This window comes from Rana temporaria, chromosome 13 (genome assembly GCF_905171775.1).
Source record: "Rana temporaria chromosome 13, aRanTem1.1, whole genome shotgun sequence".
Classification (NCBI taxonomy): Eukaryota; Metazoa; Chordata; class Amphibia; order Anura; family Ranidae; genus Rana; species Rana temporaria.
The window spans coordinates 103,340,906-103,362,811 of record NC_053501.1 but is presented as its reverse complement, the minus strand read 5'-3'; the positions used below and the strand labels follow the sequence as shown (position 1 = coordinate 103,362,811).

General features: G+C 51.4%; 1 protein-coding gene across 7 annotated transcripts in view; it reads right to left on the bottom strand.

Annotated features, from left to right (window-relative positions):
• LOC120920308 overlaps positions 1–15,325 on the bottom strand; it is a 95,442-nt gene extending 80,117 nt beyond the window's left edge. For 3 of the 7 annotated variants that reach the window (XM_040332305.1, XM_040332311.1, XM_040332310.1), the window contains exons 1-4: positions 15,219–15,325; positions 11,153–11,244; positions 10,411–11,049; positions 4,406–4,477 (exon numbers count right to left, since the gene is read on the bottom strand). In XM_040332305.1, coding sequence (XP_040188239.1) covers positions 4,406–4,477; positions 10,411–11,034 — 696 coding nt within the window. In that variant the 5' untranslated portion in view covers positions 11,035–11,049; positions 11,153–11,244; positions 15,219–15,325. The remainder of the gene's footprint in view (positions 1–4,405; positions 4,478–10,410; positions 11,050–11,152; positions 11,245–15,218) is intronic. The other 4 variants (XM_040332307.1, XM_040332308.1, XM_040332306.1 and 1 more) reach the window with 4 other exon arrangements.
• Positions 15,326–21,906: the final 6,581 nt, after the last annotated feature.

The window sequence follows — 21,906 nt, the reverse complement described above, 5'->3', positions numbered from 1 at the left end:
ATTCAGATATACCCCCACAAAGCTGAGGACGTCATATGACAGCCAGCCATCGGCAAATGGTTAAACAGACTTACTGTCCTAAAATGTTATAGGAGATATGTGATGGAATCAGATATGTAAAGGTCTTCTGTTCGGGGAAGGCTCTGCTATGTTATGCAATGATTCAGTGGAGGGTTTTTAGTTCTTTGTCTCATCTCATAACCTCCTGGGTCAGTCTGTCTTTCTCAAAAATCCTGGCGAGATTGCTAGGGAGTGCTTGTATATTTTTAGCACCAATGGTAGTCACAGCACACGCCCCCTAAGGACCAGTGTGCCACTGCCTAACCCCCCTGCTGAGGGCCATCTTACCAGAACGTGAGCCCCCTGCTGAGCATACAAGGAGCACGCCCAACCCTGCTGAGGGCCAGCGTGCCAAAACGCTCCCCCTTCGCCTGCTGAGGGGCCAGCGCAACAGAGCGCGCCCCTGCCTGCTGAGGGGCCAGCGCAACAGAGCGCGCCCCTGCCTGCTGAGGGGCCAGCGCACCAGAGCGCGCCCCTGCCTGCTGAGGGGCCAGCGCACCAGAGCGCGCCCCTGCCTGCTGAGGGGCCAGCGCACCAGAGCGCGCCCCTGCCTGCTGAGGGGCCAGCGCACCAGAGCGCGCCCCTGCCTGCTGAGGGGCCAGCGCACCAGAGCGCGCCCCTGCCTGCTGAGGGGCCAGCGTACCAGAGCGCGCCCCTGCCTGCTGAGGGGCCAGCGTACCAGAGCGCGCCCCTGCCTGCTGAGGGGCCAGCGTACCAGAGCGCGCCCCTGCCTGCTGAGGGGCCAGCGTACCAGAGCGCGCCCCTGCCTGCTGAGGGGCCAGCGTACCAGAGCGCGCCCCTGCCTGCTGAGGGGCCAGCGTACCAGAGCGCGCCCCTGCCTGCTGAGGGGCCAGCGTACCAGAGCGCGCCCCTGCCTGCTGAGGGGCCAGCGTACCAGAGCGCGCCCCTGCCTGCTGAGGGGCCAGCGTACCAGAGCGCAACCCTGCCTGCTGAGGGGCCAGCGTACCAGAGCGCGCCCCTGCCTGCTGAGGGGCCAGCGTAACAGAGCGCGCCCCTGCCTGCTGAGGGGCCAGCGTAAAAGAGCGCGCCCCTGCCTGCTGAGGGGCCAGCGTAACAGAGCGCGCCCCTGCCTGCTGAGGGGCCAGCGTAACAGAACGCGCCCCTGCCTGCTGAGGGGCCAGCGTAACAGAACGCGCCCCTGCCTGCTGAGGGGCCAGCGTAACAGAACGCGCCCCTGCCTGCTGAGGGGCCAGCGTAACAGAACGCGCCCCTGCCTGCTGAGGGGCCAGCGTAACAGAACGCGCCCCTGCCTGCTGAGGGGCCAGCGTAACAGAACGCGCCCCTGCCTGCTGAGGGGCCAGCGTAACAGAACGCGCCCCTGCCTGCTGAGGGGCCAGCGTAACAGAGCGCGCCCCTGCCTGCTGAGGGGCCAGCGTAACAGAGCGCGCCCCTGCCTGCTGAGGGGTCAGCGTAACAGAGCGCGCCCCTGCCTGCTGAGGGGTCAGCGTAACAGAGCGCGCCCCTGCCTGCTGAGGGGCCAGCGTACCAGAGCGCACCCTTGCCTGCTAAGGGGCCAGCGTACCAGAGCGCACCCCTGCCTGCTGAGGGGCCAGCGTAACAGCGCGCGCCCCTGCCTGCTGAGGGGCCAGCGTAACAGAGCGCGCGCCCCTGCCTGCTGAGGGGCCAGCGTAACAGAGCGCGCGCCCCTGCCTGCTGAGGGGCCAGCGTAACAGAGCGCGCGCCCCTGCCTGCTGAGGGGCCAGCGTAACAGAGCGCGCGCCCCTGCCTGCTGAGGGGCCAGCGTAACAGAGCGCGCGCCCCTGCCTGCTGAGGGGCCAGCGTAACAGAGCGCGCGCCCCTGCCTGCTGAGGGGCCAGCGTAACAGAGCGCGCCCCTGCCTGCGGAGGGGCCAGCGTAACAGAGCGCGCCCCTGTCTGCTGAGGGGCCAGCGTAACAGAGCGCGCCCCTGCCTGCTGAGGGGCCAGCGTAACAGAGCGCGCCCCTGCCTGCTGAGGGGCCAGCGTACCAGAGCGCGCGCCCCTGCCTGCTGAGGGGCCAGCGTACCAGAGCGCGCGCCCCTGCCTGCTGAGGGGCCAGCGTAACAGAGCGCGCGCCCCTGCCTGCTGAGGGGCCAGCGTAACAGAGCGCGCGCCCCTGCCTGCTGAGGGGCCAGCGTAACAGAGCGCGCCCCTGCCTGCTGAGGGGCCAGCGTAGCAAAGCGCGGCCCTGCCTGCTGAGGGGCCAGCGTAGCAAAGCGCGCCCCTGCCTGCTGAGGGGTCAGCGTAACAGAGCGCGCCCCTGCCTGCTGAGGGGCCAGTGTACCAGAGCGCACCCTTGCCTGCTAAGGGGCCAGCATACCAAAGCGCAACCCTGCCTGCTGAGGGGCCAGCATACCAGAACGTGCGCCCGCTGCTCACAGCCAGCTTACCAGAGTGCGCCCCTGGTGAGAAAACCAGAGCGCGTCCTCCGTTTAGGGCCAGCCTGCCAAAACACGCCCCTTCCCCTGCTGAGGGCCAGGATGCCAATGCCTGTTGAGGGCCAGCGTACCAGAGCATGCCGCCCTGCCTTCTGAGTACCAGAGCGTGCCCCCATCTGCTGAGGGCCAGCGTACCAGAGCGGGGCCCCACCTGCTCAGGGCCGGCTTACCAGAGTGCGCCCCCCGTAAAACCGGGGGGCTGGTGATAGTAAGATGTGAAAAAACACGAACCTTTACAACCCCTTTAATAAAATGCTTTTGGAGTAAAAAACATCCATCTAAAAATAAAGTTTTCTATTTAAGATACATTAATTTTGTTTATTCAGCATGAATTGGAGCTTAGTAATGTTGCATACGGCTGTATATTCTGCAATATTTACATTTTTAATAAATTCATTCAATGAATCCAAGCTCTGCCAGCTGAGATCACAGACACTGGCAAGGTTATTGTTTTATTTAAATAAAAAGGAATTTGAGTAGTTCAACTATGTGTGATTAACCTAAAATCAGTTATGATATCGCTGTTTTACTAACCGGAGAGCTTATTATTCGAAATAGGAAACCTTCATTTTGTTTGCAAATATTAAAGGTTCTAACTACCAGCAAGAATAAGTCCTTACATTTAAAGAGCACCTGTCAATTCGGATCTATCATGGCAGCGCCTGTTAAACGGGCTTACACCTGTTGCCACCACCTCCCTCACCTTGTTGTTTCACTGCCGCCATCACCAGCAGTCCCATTAAAAAGTGAATGGGACTGTCGGTGAGCCAACAGCGGGGGGGGAGGGTCCGAGGAGGAGCCAACAGCGGGGGGGGAGGGTCCGAGGAGGAGCCAACAGCGGGGGGGGAGGGTCCGAGGAGGAGCCAACAGCGGGGGGGGAGGGTCCGAGGAGGAGCCAACAGCGGGGGGGGAGGGTCCGAGGAGGAGCCAACAGCGGGGGGGGAGGGTCCGAGGAGGAGCCAACAGCGGGGGGGGAGGGTCCGAGGAGGAGCCAACAGCGGGGGGGGAGGGTCCGAGGAGGAGCCAACAGCGGGGGGGGAGGGTCCGAGGAGGAGCCAACAGCGGGGGGGGAGGGTCCGAGGAGGAGCCAACAGCGGGGGGGAGGGTCCGAGGAGGAGCCAACAGCGGGGGGGAGGGTCCGAGGAGGAGCCAACAGCGGGGGGGGGAGGGTCCGAGGAGGAGCCAACAGCGGGGGGGGGAGGGTCCGAGGAGGAGCCAACAGTGGGGGGGGAGGGTCCGAGGAGGAGCCAACAGCGGGGGGGGCGAGGGTCCGAGGAGGAGCCAACAGCGGGGGGGCGAGGGTCCGAGGAGGAGCCAACAGCGGGGGCGAGGGTCCGAGGAGGAGCCAACAGCGGGGGCGGGGTCCGAGGAGGAGCCAACAGCGGGGGCGGGGTCCGAGGAGGAGCCAACAGCGGGGGCGGGGTCCGAGGAGGAGCCAACAGCGGGGGCGGGGTCCGAGGAGGAGCCAACAGCGGGGCGGGGTCAGAGGAGCCAACAGCGGGGGGGGGGGGGCCAGAGGAGCCAACAGCGGGGGGGGGGGGGGTCAGAGGAGCCAACAACGGGGGGGGGGGGGGGGACAGAGGAGGAGCCAACAGCGGGGGGGGGGGGGATCAGAGGAGGAGACAACAGCGGGGGGGGGGGGGGGGGGTCAGAGGAGGAGCCAACAGCGGAGATGGCAGTTGCTCTTTAAAAATGATGATTGAAAGAGTTTATTGTGACTTAAATCAGTATTTAAATTGACTTGATTTAAATTAAATCCACCCTGCCTAAAAGCCACTGAAACTGCACTGCAGAGCATCAGAAATCTTGTTCTCTGAACTGAAGGGTGGGGAAACCACAACATGATTAACTCGGTTCTTGAGGGACAGGTCCCAACTGAAAAAAAAAAAATGTAAAAAGTTGACTTACCACCACATCCTTGTGTAGCGATGACTCATAATGAGCTTTGTGTTCACTCTTGTGCACTGGGAAAGCACAGACCTAGAACAAGACGAAAAATTAAATAAAAATAAATGATTGATCCTTCAATAGAACAATAAACGACTGCAGTAACCAATCAGAAATTATGTTTTAGTATCTCAAAGCTTTAAAAATGTATATGTATATACATAATATATATATATATATATATATATATATATATATATATATATATATATATATATATATATATATATATATATATATACGTACATAATATATATATATATATATATATATATATATATATATATATATATATATATATATATATATATATATATATACGTACATAATATATCTATATATATATATATATATATATATATATATATATATATATATATATATATATATATATATATATATATATATATATATATATATATATATATATATATATATATATATATATACACACACACACACACACACACACACACACACACACACACACATATATATACATATATATAGTTTTGTAAAATCCTATTCTCAGAGTCCATTGAGGAACACAGCAAGTCATCACCTTCAGGTTATACTGCCAACTACAGCAAGATTGGATACAGGCAAATCAAACCTTTAGGCCAGCCCAGGATAACCCCCCCCCCCCCCCCCAACTCTACCCAGCAGCAAGAATCTATTTATCAAGCAGTTCATTGACAGGTATCCTTTCCCACTTCCGGGAGTCTGGCCACGGCGTCACCGCGGGGCTCCCTCCTCCTCTCTCCTGGCCGCCGGGCTAATAGGAGAGGAGCGGGGCCTCGTGCATGCGCAGCAGGGTTCCCGGCGTGAAGCCGAAAGGCTACACTGCCGGGTTCCCTTACCCCAGCGTTTCTCAATTCCAGTCCTCAGGCCCCCCCAACAGGTCAGGTTTTCAGGATTTCCCTCAGATGAAAAAGCTGTGGTGATTACTAAGGCAGTGAAACTGATCAAATCACCTGTGCAAAATAATGGAAATCCTGAAAACCTGACCTGTTGGGGGGGCCTGAGGACTGGAATTGAGAAACACTGCCTTAACCGCAATGGCGGCGGCAGCACCCGACAGCTGATGAAAAAACATCAGCTGCGGGTCCTGACATCGAGGGACTGCAGGACCTCCGCTTTAACCACTTGCTTACTGGGCACATAAACCCCCTTCGTTCCCAGGCGAAATTTCAGCTTACGGCACTGCGTCGCTTTAACTGACATTTGCGCGGTCGTGCGACGTGGCTCCCAAACAAAATTGGCGTCCTTTTTTTCCCCACAAATAGAGCTTTATTTTGGTGGTATTTGATCACCTCTGCGGTTTTTATTTTTTGCGCTATAAACAAAAAAAGAGCGACAATTTAAAAAAAATATATATATATTTTTTACTTGTTGCTATAATAAATATCCCAATTTTTTTTTTTTTTTTAACTATTTTTTTTCTCAGTTAAGGCCGATACGTATTTTGACGTATTTTTGTAAAAAAAAAAAATAAATAAAAAAAAAAAAAAAACGCAATAAGCGACTGGTTTGCGCAAAAGTTAGAGCGCCTACAAAATAGGGGACAGAATTATGATTTTTTTTTTTTACTAGCAATGGCGGCGATCTGCGTTTTTTTTTGGGACTGCGATATTGCGACGGACGTATCGGACACTTTTGACACAAATTTGGCGCCATTCACATTTATACAGCGATCAGTGCTATAAAAATGCACTAATTACTGTATAAATGTGACTGGCAGGGAAGGGGTTAACACTAGGGGGTGAGGAAGGGGTTAAATGTGTATCCTGGGTGTGTTCTAACTGTATGGGGGGGGGGGGGTGACCGATGCTGTGTCCCTATGTACAAGGGACACAGATCGGTCTCCTCTCCTCTGACAGCACGTGTAGCTCTGCGTTTACACACAGAGCTCCACGTCCCTGCTGTCACCGCCGATCGCGTGTACCCGGCGGACATCGCGGCCGCCAGGTACACGCATCGGCTTCCCAGCGATGCGCTGGGACAGTGTTTACCTGCTGCGCGCGCGGGTAATGCTTTTAAATGACGTCCAAAGACGTCCAGTTGGCTCCTGAGAGCCGCGCTGTTGACGTCCTGTCAATTGCGCGGGTCTCAGGTGGTTAAAAAGTAAGTTCAGCTTTTTACAGAAAAGGTTAGATCACAGCTGTTGCAGTGGCCCCGTACGCTGCTGTCACCGGCGACATATCTCCCGGAGTTATTTCAGGGTTGGCGGGCTGCAGCTGTGACTGGCTGGAGCTGCTGGTCATGGCACGGCTGCTGAAAAAATGTCACGAGTGGCCCTGCTCTTCAGCGCGCATACGCCGATGACGACGCAAGCTTATATGGTAAATATCTCCTAAACCGTGCAGGTTCAGGACATATTTACAGTACCTACAGTTAAGCCTTATTATAGGCTTAACTATAGGTAGGTACAAGTGGTGTAACAGAGTTTACAACCACGTTAACCCCTTCCCAAACAGCGGACAATATACGTCAGCACAATGGCACGGCTGGGCAAATGGGCGTACATGTACTTCCCCTTTAACGTTGTGGCTTAGTGGGCACGCGCCCGCTGCGTACTCCAGAAACGTGCCGGCGGACTCTATGCCTGCCAGCGGCCCGCGGTGACACGGAGCAGCAGAACAGGTAGATGCCTATGTAAACAAGGCATTTCCCTATTCTGCCTAGCAACACGACAGGGATCTACTGCTCCCCGTCATTGGGAGCAGTGATCTCTGTCATGTTGTAGTGAGCCCATCACCCCTACAGTTAGAGCACAGTGAGGGAACACAGTTAACCCCTTGATCGCCCTCTAGTGTTAGCCCCTTCCCTGCCAGTGACATTTACACAGTAATCAGTGGCCCGGATTCAAGTAGCAATTGCGCCTGTGTAACCATAGTTTACACAGCGCAATTGCTTACTAGCCCCGGCGTTACGAATGCTCCTGATTCAGGAACATCGTAACGCCGACTGCAGCCTAAAATCTGCGTGGCATAAGGCTCTTATGCCCGCATATCTAGGCTGTATTCTTGCGATGACCGCTAGGGGGCGCTCCCATTGTGCTCAGTGTATAGTATGCAAATTGCATACTAACACCGATTCACAATGTTGCGCGAGCCCTGCGTACGCAATTTACGTCGTTTCCGTACGGCGTGTTTAGCGTAAGGCTGCCCCTTCTAATAGCAGGGGCAGTCAATGCTAAAGTATACCCGTCGTTCCCGCGTCGCGACGTTCGAATATTACGTAATTTGCGTAAGTGATTCGTGAATGGCGCTGGACGCCATTCACGTTCACTTTGAAGCAAATGACGTCCTTGCGACGTCATTTGCCGCAATGCATGTCGGGAAAGTTTCCCGACGGAGCAAATGCGCTCTACGCTCGGCACGGGAGCGCGCCTAATTTAAATGATTCCCGCCCCCTACGGGATCATTTACATTAGGCGCCCTTACGCAGGGCAAGTTTACACAGCGCACACGCAATTTACGGAGCTACTGCTCCGTGAATCGCGGGTAGCGCAGTAAATTTGCGGGGGCGCAGGGCAAAAACGCTGCCCTGCGCCTCCGCAAATAAGGGGCAAATCTACCTGAATCCGGGCCAGTGCATTTTTATAGCACTGATGGCTGTATAAATGTCAATGGTCTCAAAATAGTGTCAAAAGTGTCCGCCGCAATGTCACAGCCACGATAAAAATTGCAGATCGCCGCCATTACTAATTAAAAAAAAAAAATATTAAAAAAATACATAAATCTATCCCCTATTTTGTAGATGCTAAAACTTTTGCGCAAACCAATCAATATACGCTTATTGTGTTTTAAAAAAAAAAAAAAATGTAGAATACAATATCGGCCTGAACTGAGAATGAAATTCGTATATATATATATATATATATATATATATATATATATATATATATATATATATATATATATATATATATATATATATATATATTTGCAAAAAGTTAAAAAAATATTGTTTTTTTTCCAAATTTACACTTTTTTTGTTTATAGCGCAAAAAAATAAAAACCACAAATGCCACCAAAAGAAAGCTCTATTTGTGGGGGGGAAAGTACATTTTGTTTGGATACAACGTCGCGCACTTGTCAGTTAAAGCGACGCAGTGCCATATAACAAAAGTTGCTCTGGTCAGGAAGGCAGTAAGTTCTTCTGGGGAGACAGAGATTGCCGCTCCAGGCAGGTCTTGTTGGGTGTAAATTAGGGTTGTACTCGGTCCTAAAAAAGTGGTATCGGGACAAGTACCGATACTTTTTTTCCAAGTACTCGCCGATACCGATACTTTTTTTTAAATGTGTCCCCAAATGGAGCCATGTCCCCCACAGATGCAGCCATGCCCCCCCACAGATGCAGCCATGCCCCCCCACAGATGCAGCCATGCCCCCCCACAGATGCAGCCATGCCCCCCCACAGATGCAGCCATGCCCCCCCACAGATGCAGCCATGCCCCCCCACAGATGCAGCCATGCCTCCCCACATATGCAGCCATGCCTCCCCACATATGCAGCCATGCCTCCCCACATATGCAGCCATGCCTCCCCACATATGCAGCCATGCCTCCCCACATATGCAGCCATGCCTCCCCACATATGCAGCCATGCCTCCCCACATATGCAGCCATGCCTCCCCACATATGCAGCCATGTCTCCCCATACCTAGATGCCGCCGCCTAGTTAATCAGCGTGCGGGGAACATTACAGCTTTCATTTGAATAGCTGTCTGTTCCCCGCCGCGCATAGACACTCCCCCTTGCTTGGGATTGGACGGGTGATCTGTCTATCAAAGTGCAGATCACCCGTCCAATCCTGAGCAAGGGGGAGTGTCTATACGCGGCGCGGAACAGACAGCTATTCAAATGAAAGCTGTAATGTTCCCCGCACGCTGATTAACTAGGCGGCGGCGTTGCCGTATGCGGCGGTGGCGACAGGGGTAGTATCGGATCTGGCATCGGGAGCATTTACGGGAGTACCGATACCGGTATCGGGACAACCCTAGTGTAAATCATCTTCTCAGGAAATGAGGGTGCTAGCAATGCACATGGCAAATAAGAACAAAAGATGATCAGGACAGCCGCACTTCAATCCAACGTAACTTTAATGTAAAAAAATGGAAACAGGCACTACAAGTCACAGCTATGAGTAAACACTGAAGTTAGTGTGAAACGCGTCAGCTGTCCTAGGTTCCGTTGCTGCGACTTGTAGTGCCTGTTTCCAGTCTTTTTTTACATTAAAGTTACGTTGGATTGGAGTGCGGCTGTCCTGATCGTCTTTTGTTCTTAAAGGGGAGGTTCACCCTAAAAACGACTTTCCCTTATTACACTGGCCCCCTCACATTACAATACGATTATGCCCATTACTTTTTTTTTGATGCTGTACATACCTTCGTACAGCTATTCACCTGTGGCTTCCGGGTTGCGAGTCCCACGGGAGTGGGCGTTCCTAACATGGTGGTGATTGACGTTTTGACAAAAAACGAGCTCCCCCCTGTCGCGTAAGCCACGTCACGATTGGCGAAAGGAGCCGAACGGCGAGTCGGCGCTATACTGCGCATCGCCGCTCGGCTCCTTTCGACAATCGTGACGCGGCTTACGCAACGGGGGGAGCTCGTTTTTTGTCAAAACGTCAATCACCACCATGTTAGGAACGCCCACTCCCGCGGGACTCGGAAGCCACAGGTGAAAAGCTGTACGAAGGTATGTACAGCATCAAAAAAAAAAAAGAAATAGGCATAATCGTATTGTAATGTGGGGGGCCAGTGTAATAAGGGAAAGTCGTTTTTAGGGTGAACATCCCCTTTAAGTTCTTCCAGGGGTGGAGTGGTTAAAGGCTTCCAAAAAATTGCGTGCCGTACAATGCGCCGCTCTTGTACAAGCTGAAGCCCCTGTATACAAGGAATTTTTGAAAAAAAAAATGCAGTTTTTATTTATAATTGATTTCCCAAAAGAAGAGACTTACCACACACTTGTTTGAAGGGTTTCTAAACTGAGCTGCTGCCATTGGCTTGGCCGATTGGTACCCCAAGTCTTGTAGTCTCTTCAGCATTGCTTGTTTTTTCTGAAACTTTGCTAGTCTCTGCTGTGTTCTCAGAGCTTGCCGCTCCGATTGGTTCCTTCCTTGCTGCCATGGTTTATTTGCTTGTCCTGGCTTTCCCTGCTGTGCAAATCTCCCCACCTGTCCTGGCTTTCTCTTCTGCCAAGGTTTCTTTGCTTCTCCTGGCTTTCCCTGCTGTGCAGATCCCCCCGCCTGTCCTGGCTTTCCCTGCTGTGCAGACCCCCCCGCCTGTCCTGGCTTTCCCTGCTGTGCAGACCCCCCCGCCTGTCCTGGCTTTCTCTGCTGCCAAGGTTTCTTTGCTTGTCCTGGCGTCGCTGGCTGCCCTAGCTCTCCCTGCTGTGTAGGTTCCCCTGACACTTCTTGGTGCACGGGTTCCGCCGACTCTCCCGACGGTCCTTGTGCAGGTTCTACCGACTGTCCTGGCTTCCCCTTCTGTCCAGATTCTCTCATATACATATGCCATATTTGTTTTTTCTTTTTAAATCCTCTATTCCTTTTCCGGAAAGCGCCTCCCGGGTTGGAATTCATCTTTTACGAGTTAAGCTACAAGACAAAAAATAAAGTTGACATTAAAATTGTATTTTTTTTTTTAAATGACCACATAACATACTGCCCTCAATTTGCAAAGCTTAAGAGAGAAACATACTTTTCTTACTTCCGTATATTAGAAACCCACGCAGACACTTGCAGATTCCTCTGTGTGGCCCATCCTCGTTAGTACCTCATAGCCGAGTAGATCTGTGTTGAAAAAAAAATAAAAAAAGGAAAACAAATTTAAATTAAACATTTTCACTTAAACATATGGGATGGAGAGCCAGGAGACCCCAGAAGTGGGGGGTCAGGGCTGCTCTGTGCATAACCATTACACCAGGGCTCGACAAATCCCGGTCGCCAGGGCGACTAGAAATAGGGTCCTGGCGACTTGGCTTGGAAGGGGGGGGGCAAAAAAAACCAAATCTGGTGGTGAGCCGTTGGTATTACAAGTTAAACAGCAATTCTAATGTAATTTTTCACTATTGTCACTGCCATCTTCTTCCCTCTAATTAGAACCCCCAAACATTATATATATTTTTTTATCCTAACACCCTAGAGAATGAAATGGTCGTTGCAATACTTTCTGTCAGGCCGTATTTGCGCAGCGGTCTTACAAGCGCACTTTTTTGGGAAAAAATTACACTTTAATTAAAAAATAAGACAACAGTAAAGTTATCCCCATTTTTTTTATATATTATGAAAGATAATGTTACGCCGAGTAAATTCATACCCAACATGTCACGCTTCAAAATTGCGTCCGCTCGTGGAATGGCGACAAACTTTTACCCTTTAAAATCTTCACAGGTGACATTTAAAAATTCTACAGGTTGCATGTTTTGAGTTACAGAGGAGGTCTAGGGCTAGAATTATTGCTCTCGCTCTACCAATCGCGGCGATACCTCACATGTGTGGTTTGAACACCGTTTACATATGCGGTCGCTGCTCACGTATGTGTTCGCTTCTGCGCGCAAGCTCGTCGGGACGGGGCGCGTTTTCTGGCTCCTAACTTTTTAAGCTGGCTCCTAGATTCCAAGCAAATTTGTCAAACCCTGATTTACACCATGGGTGCTTAAAGGGGTTGTAAGGGTACAATTTGTTTCCCCTAAATAGCTTCCTTTACCTTAGTGCAGTCCTCCTTCACTTACCTCATCCTTCCATTTTGCTTTAAAATGTCCTTATTTCTTCTGAGAAATCCTCACTTCCTGTTCTTCTGTCTGTAACTCCACACCGTAATGCAAGGCTTTCTCCCTGGTGTGGAGTGTCGTGCTCGCCCCCTGCCTTGGACTACAGGAGAGTCAGGACGCCCACTAACACACAGCTCCTTTCTCTATCTGCAACGTAGAGGGCGTCCTGACTCTCCTGTAGTCCAAGGGAGGGGGCGAGCACGACACTCCACACCAGGGAGAAAGCCTCGCATTACTGTGTGGAGTTACAGACAGAAGAACAGGAAGTGAGGATTTCTCAGAAGAAATAAGGACATTTCAAAGCAGCAGTCTTACAAGCACAGTCCCCTTAGACTACAGGAGAGTCAGGATGCCCACTAACACACAGCTCCTTTATCTGCAACGTAGAGGGCGTCCTGACTCTCCTGTAGTCTAAGGGGACTGTGCTTGTAAGACCACTGCGTAAATACGGTGTGACAAAAAGTATTGCAATGATCGACATTTTATTCTCTAGGGCAGGGATTTGCAATTAGCGGACCTCCAGCTGTTGCAGAACTACAAGTCCCATGAGTCATAGCAAGACTCTGACAGCCACAAGCATGACACCCAGAGGCAGAGGCATGATGGGACTTGTAGTTTTGCAACAGCTGGAGGTCCGCTAATTGCTTATCCCTGCTCTAGGGTGTTCGGGGAAAAAAAAAAAAAGTATAATGTTTGGGGATTCTAACTAAATTTCTAGCAAAAAAAAAAAGTTTTTAACGTGTAAACACTGAGTCTGAAAAACAGGCTCAGAGCTCGAGTGGTTAAACACTTCTTGACCGTGCTATAGCCAAAAGAGGTCTACAGTGCGAGCGTCCGTGAATGTCCTCCCAGGAACAACCCCCCCACTCTGCAGCACACATTCAGCACGTTCTGTGATTTCTGATCACAGACCGGGGTAAAAGGCCAATCAAAGCAGGACTTTACTATGTGATCAGCTGTGTCCAATCACATGTAAACAAAACTAGCCAGTCGGCATTCCTTTCATCCCACGCCATCACAGCGTGAGGAGAGGACATTTACACTGATAATCAGTGTACTGATTGTTAGCAGTGCAGCCCCACCAGCGCCCGTCAGAGCGGCCTCCTCGGAGCCGCCCTGTCAGAGCGGCCTCCTCGGAGCCGCCCCACCAGCGCCGCCTCCTCGGAGCCGCCCCACCAGCGCCCGTCAGAGCGGCTTCCTCGGAGCCACCCAACAGCGCCGCCTCCTCGGAGCCGCCCCACCAGCGCCCGTCAGAGCGGCCTCCTCGGAGCAGCCCCACCAGCGCCGCCGCCTCCTCGGAGCAGCCCCACCAGCGCTGCCTCCTCGGAGCCGACCCACCAGCGCCGCCTCCTCGGAGCCGACCCACCAGCGCCCGTCAGAGCGGCCTCCTCGGAGCAGCCCCACCAGCGCCGCCGCCTCCTCGGAGCCCCCCCACCAGCGCCGCCTCTTTGAAACCGCCCCACCAGCGCCGCCTCCTCGGAGCCGCCCCACCAGCGCCCGTCAGAGCGGCCTCCTCAGAGGAGCCCCACCAGCGCCGCCTCCTCGGAGCCGCCCCACCAGCGCCCGTCAGAGCGGCCTCCTCAGAGCAGCCCCACCAGCGCCGCCTCTTTGAAACCGCCCCACCAGCGCCCGTCAGCGCCGCCTCCTCGGAGCCGCCCCACCAGCGCCCGTCAGAGCGGCCTCCTCGGAGCCACCCCACCAGCGCCGCCTCCTCGGAGCCGCCCCACCAGCGCCGCCTCCTCGGAGCCGCCCCACCAGCGCCGCCTCCTCGGAGCCGCCCCTCCACCGCCTGTCAGAGCGGCTTCCTCGGAGCCGCCCAACAGCGCCGCCTCCTCGGAGCCGCCCCACCAGCGCCCGTCAGAGCGGCCTCCTAGGAGCCGCCCCACCAGAGCGGCCTCCTCGGAGCCGACCCACCAGCGCCGCCTCCTCGGAGCCGACCCACCAGCGCCGCCTCCTCGGAGCCGACCCACCAGCGCCGCCTCCTCGGAGCCGACCCACCAGCGCCGCCTCCTCGGAACCGCCCCACCAGCGCCCGTCAGAGCGGCCTCCTCGGAGCCGCCCCACCAGCGCCGCCTCCTCGGAGCCGCCCCACCAGCGCCGCCTCCTCGGAGCCGCCCCACCAGCGCCGCCTCCTCGGAGCCGCCCCACCAGCGCCCGTCAGAGCGGCTTCCTCGGAGCCGCCCCACCAGCGCCCGTCAGAGCGGCTTCCTCGGAGCCGCCCCACCAGCGCCCGTCAGAGCGGCTTCCTCGGAGCCGCCCCACCAGCGCCGCCTCCTCGGAGCCGCCCCACCAGCGCCGCGCCACCAGAGCGGCCTCCTTAGAGCCGCTCCACCAGCGTCCCCCGCCCTTTTTTTGCTGCAGTAATCAGACTTCCTGTTAGAGGGCAACTACATTAGTTCTCCGGGTCCCGCCGTATGTAGGAAGGTAGTCACCCTTCTCTCGCTCCCTAGATGGGCTCTGCAATGTGTAGTGTGCACAGAACAACTAATGTGGTGCACTCCTCAATCCAAACAAAGGGAAATCGGGGGGCAAAAATAGAGATGGGGGGGTCACAGAGGACATTACAAGGAGGCAGAAAACCACAGTAATAAACGATTTCATGAACAATAGATTACAAGGACGTTAAGCGTTGTATGTGTATGGGTTATTTTTGGAGAACACGGAAATCATTGAGCGAGAAAGATCCAATGGAAAGATCCAATGATAAGTATTATTTGTAGCAATGAGAATTGGAAATATCACACGTGTTGTAGTTTAGTGAATTAGGCCCGAGCCCCCAACTATTAGTACTGCCTGAGCTCCATAGACATGCTCAGCCTCGGCCATGTGTAAGGGGGTCGGGCTGCTCCTGTGTACGGCGCTCTGGTATAAGCAGCAGACATAAAAAATGAATTTAAAAACACATCCACTGCCAGTCATGTGACCCTCTTCACCCCAATAACAAAATAAACAGTCCCAATACATCCCCTCATCGGCTCGCGCCTCTTTACTCACCCGGGCCGCTAAAATGTGTCTTCACCTCCGTGATCCAAGCACACAATATCCGCGCACTACTCCGAGTTCACGGGCCACTTCCTGTCCGACTATACGGCGCCATTTTTCTTGAGCCTCTTACCACTACCGCCTATGCAATCTGAACTTCGAGAAAATGGCCGCCGCCGCGCAAAAAGACCAGGGCCGGAAGGAGACAATTTTGATACAGGGCTTCTCGCTGGGTCAGGCTGGCGGCGCCAAAACGTCACTTCCGTTACAAATTCCGACAGGTCGCCTAATTTGACGAAACACCCTCACCAATGTAAATGTATAGCTATATGACAGGATATTTTTTTCTTGCCAGCAATAACTAAACATTGTGCACCAGAAACATTCTATTCCAGTCATGCGACGACCCTGCATCGGCATTAAAAGAATAACCACAATGAAAACTCTCAGTGCTGCTGCACGCCCCTTTTTTTACTCAACCACAATACACAGAGAGCTCAAATGTTGTTTTCCTGCTTGCTACACAGCTCACATTCCCGGGGAAATTACCCTACGCCACTTTACCATTTTCTGTCCTGCACCAAGGCGCCATTTTGGCTGAGCCGGTTCCCTTGACCGCCTATGCATATGAGACTACGAGGAAATGGCCGCCGCCGTTCAAAAAAGCCAATGCCTGGAGGAGACAACTTAGTTACAGTGCTAACCTGCCTCAGTTTGGTGTTACTTCCGAGTCCCGTGGCTTTAGCTCTCACACATATAAATAGATAAATAACAAATACACAGTGGTCAAAATATATAATTGAATATTTAGTCTTTACAGTACATCCACACAGCCACCCCTTCCACTCTAATCCCAAATGCCATTATTATTAATGGCCCGTTCACTGCCTGAGGTACTTTTTGACCCCTTTCACACTGAGGCACTTTTAAGGACGTTTTAGCGCTAAAAATAGTGCCGATAAACACCCCTCATGCCTCCTCAGCGTGCTTTCACACTCGGGCGGTGTGCTTGCAGGACGGGGAATAAAAAGTCCTGCAAGCAGAATCTTTGGGGCGGTGTGGGAGCGCTGTATGCTCCGCTCCCACACCGCCCCTGCCCATTGAAATGAATGGGCAAGCGATTCTGAAGCACCTAAACAAGGGCACTTTTAAGTCTTTCTTTGGCCACCTGCTAGTGGCCGAAAAGTGCCATTAAACGGCAGTAAAGCTCCACTAAAACTAGCAGTGCTTTACCATTAATGGACCCCCGCCCCAGTGTTGAAGTACCCTTAGGCCCCTTTTACACTGGGGCGGGAGGTGCAGTGTGGGTAAAGCGCCGCTATTTTTAGCAGGGCTCTACCGTCGGAATTGCAGCAGTATTCGGCCGCTAGCGGTGGAGTTTTACGCCCGCTAGTGGCTGAAAAAGGGTTAATTTTTTTACAGTATAAACTATACATATATTTTGCGATGAAATAACATTTCTATTCATATAAAGTTAATCACAAGAGTCCCCTTTTACATCAGAGTCCAAAGAGTTCCCCTTTTATATCTGAATTCACAGAGCTCCCCATTTTAGATATGAATCTGCAGAGTTCCCCTTTACATATGAATCCACAGAGTTCCCCCTTTATATCTGAACTCTCAGAGTTCCCTTACACTGTAAAAGGGGACTCTGCAGACTCTGATGTAAGGTAAGGTGACCAGATATTTAAAATGAAATCCGGGGACATTTTTTTTGTTTACTAGTAATGGCAGCAATCAGCACTCTCTGCCCGTCGCCACCCGCCTCACAGCCTCTCAAGTCTTGCTCTTCTGGCCCCGGCTACTACTGGGTGGGGAGCGGAGGAAGATCACTCCACCAGGGAAGGCAAGGAGATAGGCAGGTGGCTGGCCAGGATTTGACTCAAGGCAGAAGAACATGCGAGCGGAGATGGATGGGCACCCGAAACTGAAGAAATATTCCCTCCACTCCGACCAGCACATGATCATCAGAAAGGGGCACAGATAAAGGGAAAAATACACCCCCTCTATGCTAGTAGGCACGGCGGAGTGGGGGGGGGGTGTAATTCTATTTTTTTTATGGAAGCATTAATAACCCCCAACATTAGTGTCAGTGGACACATTAACTGCTTGCCGACCAGCCGCCGCAGTTATACGGCGGCAGGTCGGCTCTGCTGGGCGAGATCACGTAGCTATACGTCACCTCTCCCAGCAACCAATAGGTTGCGCCCCCCACTTGTCCCTGATCCCGGCGGGAGCTATCGCCACCGGGCACCTGCGATCGCTCGTTACAGAGCGAGAACCGGGAGCTGTGTGTGTAAACACACAGCTCCCGGTCCTGTCAGGGGAGAAATGCTGATCTTCTGTTCATACAATGTATTAACAGCGATCAGCCATTTCCCCCAGTCAGTCCACCCCCCCTTCAGTTAGAACACACCCAGAAAACATACTTAGCCCCTTCCTCGCCCCCTAGTGTTAACCCCTTCCCTGCCAGTGGCATTTTTATATTAATCAATGCATTTTTATAGCACTGATCGCAGTGCAGCATGCAGCCACATCAGAATCCCACACCAGTGATGGTGATGGTGATTTACAAGTGAAAACCAAAAAAAAATCAAAAAGACATTAGCTAGATATAAACTTTGGCTATTAATGAGTTAATAGTCCAAAATATTAACAGCAGAAAGTCCATTAGATAGCAGGTAGTATGTTAAACACCCGTGCATCTGTGCCACATTACAGATTGGTTGTAAACGTGTCCAAAGGAAAACGTGATATAGCCTCCACCAAATGTATAAATTGGCCTCTTACTGAATTCCCACGATCCCTTATTACAGGGGATCAAAAACAGCATGTAATAGGTCCCAATCTCGCAGTTTCAGATATGCAATCCTGTTGCATCTCGTTCTTCAGGAAATTTCAGCAGTATCAATGCCCACCATGTAAAAACAGTGACAGCTCCACAATTTATTTTAAAAAAGTTAAAATTGCACTTACAATTATGCAGTTTAAAATTTGCCTTGAATCTAATGTGCCGGCCGGTACACAAAACTCTCAGGCACCCGTCCACTGGGGGAACGTCAGGAGCTTCTTGGGTGACGACAGCGCGCTGCAAGTGCAATTTTAACTTTTTTTAAATACATTTCTACACATTTCTACACATTTAGGACCAGATTCACATAGGTTAGCGGATCTTTAGATCCGCGTAACCTATCTGATTTACGTTACGCCGCGGCAAGTTTTTGAGGCAAGTGCTGTTATTCAGAAAGCACTTGCCTCTAAAGTTGTGGCGGCGTATCGTAAATCCCCCGGCGGAATTCAAATTCCGCGGCTAGGGGGCGTGTAAAATTTAAATCAGGCGCGTCCCCGCGCCGAACGAACTGCGCATGCGCCGTCCGTAAACGTTCCCAGCGTGCATTGCTCCAAATGACGTCGCAAAGGACGTCATTGGTGTCGACGTGAGCGTAACTTACGTCCAGCTCTTTTCTGAATCGACTTACGCAAACGACGTAAAATTTCAAAACTCGGCGCGGGAACGACGGCCATACTTAACATAGGATCTCCCTCACATAGCAGGGGTAACTATACGTCGGAAAAAGCCGAACGCAAACGACGTAAAAAAAATGCGCCGGGCAGTCGTTCGTTTCTGAATTGGCGGAAATCGTCATTTGCATATTCGTTGCGTAAAAAAACGAAACGCCACCTAGCGACCGGCCTGGAATTGCAGCCTAAGATCCGACGGTGTAAGTCACTTACACCTGTCGGATCTTAGGAATATCTATGCGGAACCTGATTCTATGAATCAGGCGCATAGATACGACCGACGGAACTCAGAGATACGACGGCGTATCAGGAGATACGACGGCGTATCAGGAGATACTACGGCGTATCAGGAGATACGACGGCGTAGCAGGAGATACGCCGTCGTATCTCTATCTGAATCTGGCCCAATGTCTTTTTGATTTAAGTGTTTTTTGTTTGTTTTTTGTTTTCACTTGTAAATCACCATCACCATCACTGGTGTGGGATTCTGAGGTGGCTGCATGCTGCACCCTAGTGGCCAATATAGGTCGCTCCTGACATAGCAGCCAGCTTTATATTAAGAGCCCATTCACACCTTGGCGTTTTGTCGCCTGTAGCGCGACGCGCACAAACGCCAGAGGGACCAAAATACATGTAAGGCTATGGGCATGGTTCACATCTGAACGCTGATGCGCCTGACGCGCATCGCATGTAGTCAATAAAAGTTCCGGACCCTTTTTTGTCGCGCATATCGCGTGATATGCGCGTATTTGAGCGTTTCCATTTCCCATAGAAAGTAATGGAAACGCTCGATTCAAGCGACTTGCGCGACAACGGGCGTTTGCTACGGGCGTTTCGTCAATAGAACTTGTCGCCCATGCAGAAGATTAAAAAAATCTACCAACATAGCAACAAGTGATGAAAAGATGATAGTTTTTCCTATTGGCTAAAAAAAAAACGTCAAAGTACAAAAACGTCGGACAACGCTGTATGCAAACGCGCATATTAGCATGAATACGCGCGACAAAACGCCGGAAAAAAACGCCGGAAAATGCCGCTATTGCCTACGCCTAGGTGTGAATGCAGCCTTATATCACCATAGATCACCCACTTGAATATGCTTGTGTCCGGCAAGAAGGGTGGCTGAGGTAGCGCGATTTATATTTTTCCTATACTCAATACATCCAGCATGCTGTATTTCCAACCTTGACCCAAATGACAGCGACACCCAGGGTCAAGTGGAAAAATTATACAGCGCAGCTGAACTGACACAGAAACGATCAATTTAAGTAATCATTCTGAGCTAACTACAGCTCAGATAACACTAAGGCTGCATTCACACCTGAGCGTTTTGTCGCCTGAAGCGCGACGCTCAAAAACGCTAGAGGGGAAAAAATACATTATTCCCTATGGAGATGGTTCACATCTCCACTCCAAAACGCCTGACGCCGAACGCCTGAAGCTCAAACAATTTCCATTTTTTTGACGCGAGTATCGGGCTGTTTGGGCGTTTTTGAGCGTTTCTATTTCCCATAAGTAATGGAAACGCTCGATTCAAGCGACTAGCGCGACAACGAGCGTTTGCTACGGGCGTTTCGTCGCTTTAATCAATAGAACATTTCACCCAGGCAGAAGATAAAAAAAATCTACCAACATAGCAACAAGTGATGAAAAGATGATAATTTTTCCTATTGGCTAAAATAAAAAACGTTGAAGTACAAAAACATCAGACGACGCTGTATGCAAACGCGCAAATAAGCATGAATACGCGCGGAAAAAACGCCGGAAAAAACGCCAGGAAAAACGATGAACGACCTACGCTCAGGTGTGAATGCAGCCTAATTTAAATATAGCGCCTACTCAATAGGAACAGTTCTCTACACACCTTTCACTGCAATTACAGCTGCAAGTCTTTTTGGGGATGTCTCTACCAGATTTGCACATCTAGAGAGGGATATTTGTGCCCATTCTTCTTCTTTGTAAAATATCTCAAGCTCTGTCAGATTGGATGGAGAGCGTCTGCGAACAGCAATTTTCAAGTCTTGCCACAGATTATCAATTGGATTTAGGTCTGGACTGTGACTGGGCCATTCTAACACATGAATATGCTTTGATTTACCATTCCATTGTAGCTCTGGCTGTATGTTTAGGGTCGTTGTCCTGCTGGAAGGTAAGGAAGGAGGGGGGGGGGGGGAATTTGGGACTTTGAATGAGACAGTTGACAGGTAGGGCTTGAGTTAGAAAAGATCAAGTTTATTACATGTATATAGTACTGATGTCCTGCTGGAAGGTGAACCTCCGCCACAGTCTCAAGTCTTTTGCAGACTCTAAAGCCGCGTACACACGATCAGTCCATCCGATGAGAACGGTCTGAAGGACCGTTGTCATCGGTTAACCGATGAAGCTGACTGATGGTCCGTCGCACCCACACACCATCGGTTAAAAAACCGATTGTGTCAGAACGCGGTGACGTAAAACACAACGACGTGCTGGAAAAACGAAGTTCAATGCTTCCAAGCATGCGTCGACTTGATTCTGAGCATGCATGGATTTTTAACCGATGGTTGTGCCTACTATCGTTTTTGACCTATCGGTTAGGAATCCATCGGTTAAATTTAAAGCAAGTTGGCTTTTTTTTAACCCATGGTTAAATAACCTATGGGGCCCACACACGATCGGTTTTGACCGATGAAAACGGTCCATCAGACCGCTGTCCTCTGGTTAACCTATCGTGTGTACGAGGCCTAACAGATTTTCTTCTAAGCTTGCCCTGTATTTGGCTCCATCCGTCTTCCCATTAACTCTGACCAGCTTCCCTGTCGCAGCTGAAAAAAAGCATCCGCACAACATGATGCTGCCACCACCATGTTTCACGGTGGGGATAGTGTGTTCAGGGTGATGTGCAGTGTCCCTGAATTGTAGTTTGGAAATGTGGTCACCCTACTTGCAGATTGCCCTGAAACATTCCCAATGGGAACCGGGAGTTAAGGACACGGCGGAAATGTGGCAGTGGGATCCTGAAACAGGCAAAACCATTCTGAAAGGTAATAAAAATGATAAAAGGGTGTGAGTAGCCGTGGATCAAGTGATCACACCCTTTTATAATTTTTATTACCTTTCAGAATGGCTTTGTTCATGTTTTTTTTGTGCCGTTTTGCCATCTGTGGGATCCCACTTCCACAGCTCCCGGGGGTGACAT